This window comes from Charadrius vociferus, unplaced genomic scaffold (genome assembly GCF_000708025.1).
Source record: "Charadrius vociferus isolate BGI_N301 unplaced genomic scaffold, ASM70802v2 scaffold1168, whole genome shotgun sequence".
Classification (NCBI taxonomy): Eukaryota; Metazoa; Chordata; class Aves; order Charadriiformes; family Charadriidae; genus Charadrius; species Charadrius vociferus.
In genome coordinates this window covers 1-784 of record NW_009661376.1, presented here as the reverse complement: position 1 = coordinate 784, position 784 = coordinate 1, and the positions used below count along the sequence as shown (strand labels likewise).

At 67.7% G+C, this 784-nt stretch overlaps 1 protein-coding gene across 1 annotated transcript in view; it reads left to right on the top strand.

Annotated features, from left to right (window-relative positions):
- LOC104294383 (follistatin-related protein 3-like) overlaps positions 1-299 on the top strand; it is a gene marked incomplete at its 3' end in the record, with an annotated part of 7,194 nt that extends 6,895 nt beyond the window's left edge. The window contains exon 3 of the mRNA XM_009893983.1: positions 84-299. Coding sequence (XP_009892285.1) covers positions 84-299 — 216 coding nt within the window. The remainder of the gene's footprint in view (positions 1-83) is intronic.
- Between the last annotated feature and the right edge of the window lie 485 nt (positions 300-784).

The following is a 784-nucleotide window of genomic DNA, read 5'->3' as shown; positions in this document are numbered from 1 at the left end:
AGCCCAGCCGTGGGGCCCGGGGTGCTGGCTGGGCTGGGCAGGACAGATCCGCATCCTCACGTTCCGGTCCCCTCTGTCCCCAGAGAGCTGCGAGGGGGTGGTGTGCGGCCCCGACAAGGTCTGCAAGATGAAGCACGGGCGTCCCCAGTGCGCCTGCGCCCCCGACTGCTCCAGCCTGCCCCGCAAGCTGCAGGTCTGCGGCTCCGACGGCTACACCTACCGCGACGAGTGCGACCTGCTGACGGCCAAGTGCAGAGACCACCCCGACCTGGAAGTGATGTACCAGGGCAAATGCAAAAGTAGGTCCGGACGTGCCCCCATCCCCTTTTTTCCCGTCCCCATCCTGTCCCTGTCCTGTCCCCTGTGGCTCTTGTGTCCCAGCTCCGCCTGAGTTCAGTCCAACTTGTACCCGCATGGAAAGAGATGAACAAGCCCGTGGGCTCACCGGCTCTCCTGGTGCACCACGAGCCGCTCCGGTGCGCAGAGGAAGGGTCACCCTGCTGTGTCATGCCAGCACGTCCGGGCATGTCCTCCCCTCTCCCGCCCGGGAAGCCGGGTCTCCCCGTTATCCCCCCGTGGGCAGCGTGTCCCGCGCTGCAGTGAGCACCAGCTGCTCCACCAGCACGGCACAGAGAGAGCGTAACCGGTGCCTGGCCCTGGCCGTGCCCAGGGAGGGACAGTCGGTCTGTCCCGGTGCGGGGCTTCACTTGCGGGACATGAGGCTCTGTGCCCGGTGAGGGGCATTGCTCCGCAGCCCGCCCGGTGCTGGTGGCCACCAGCCACC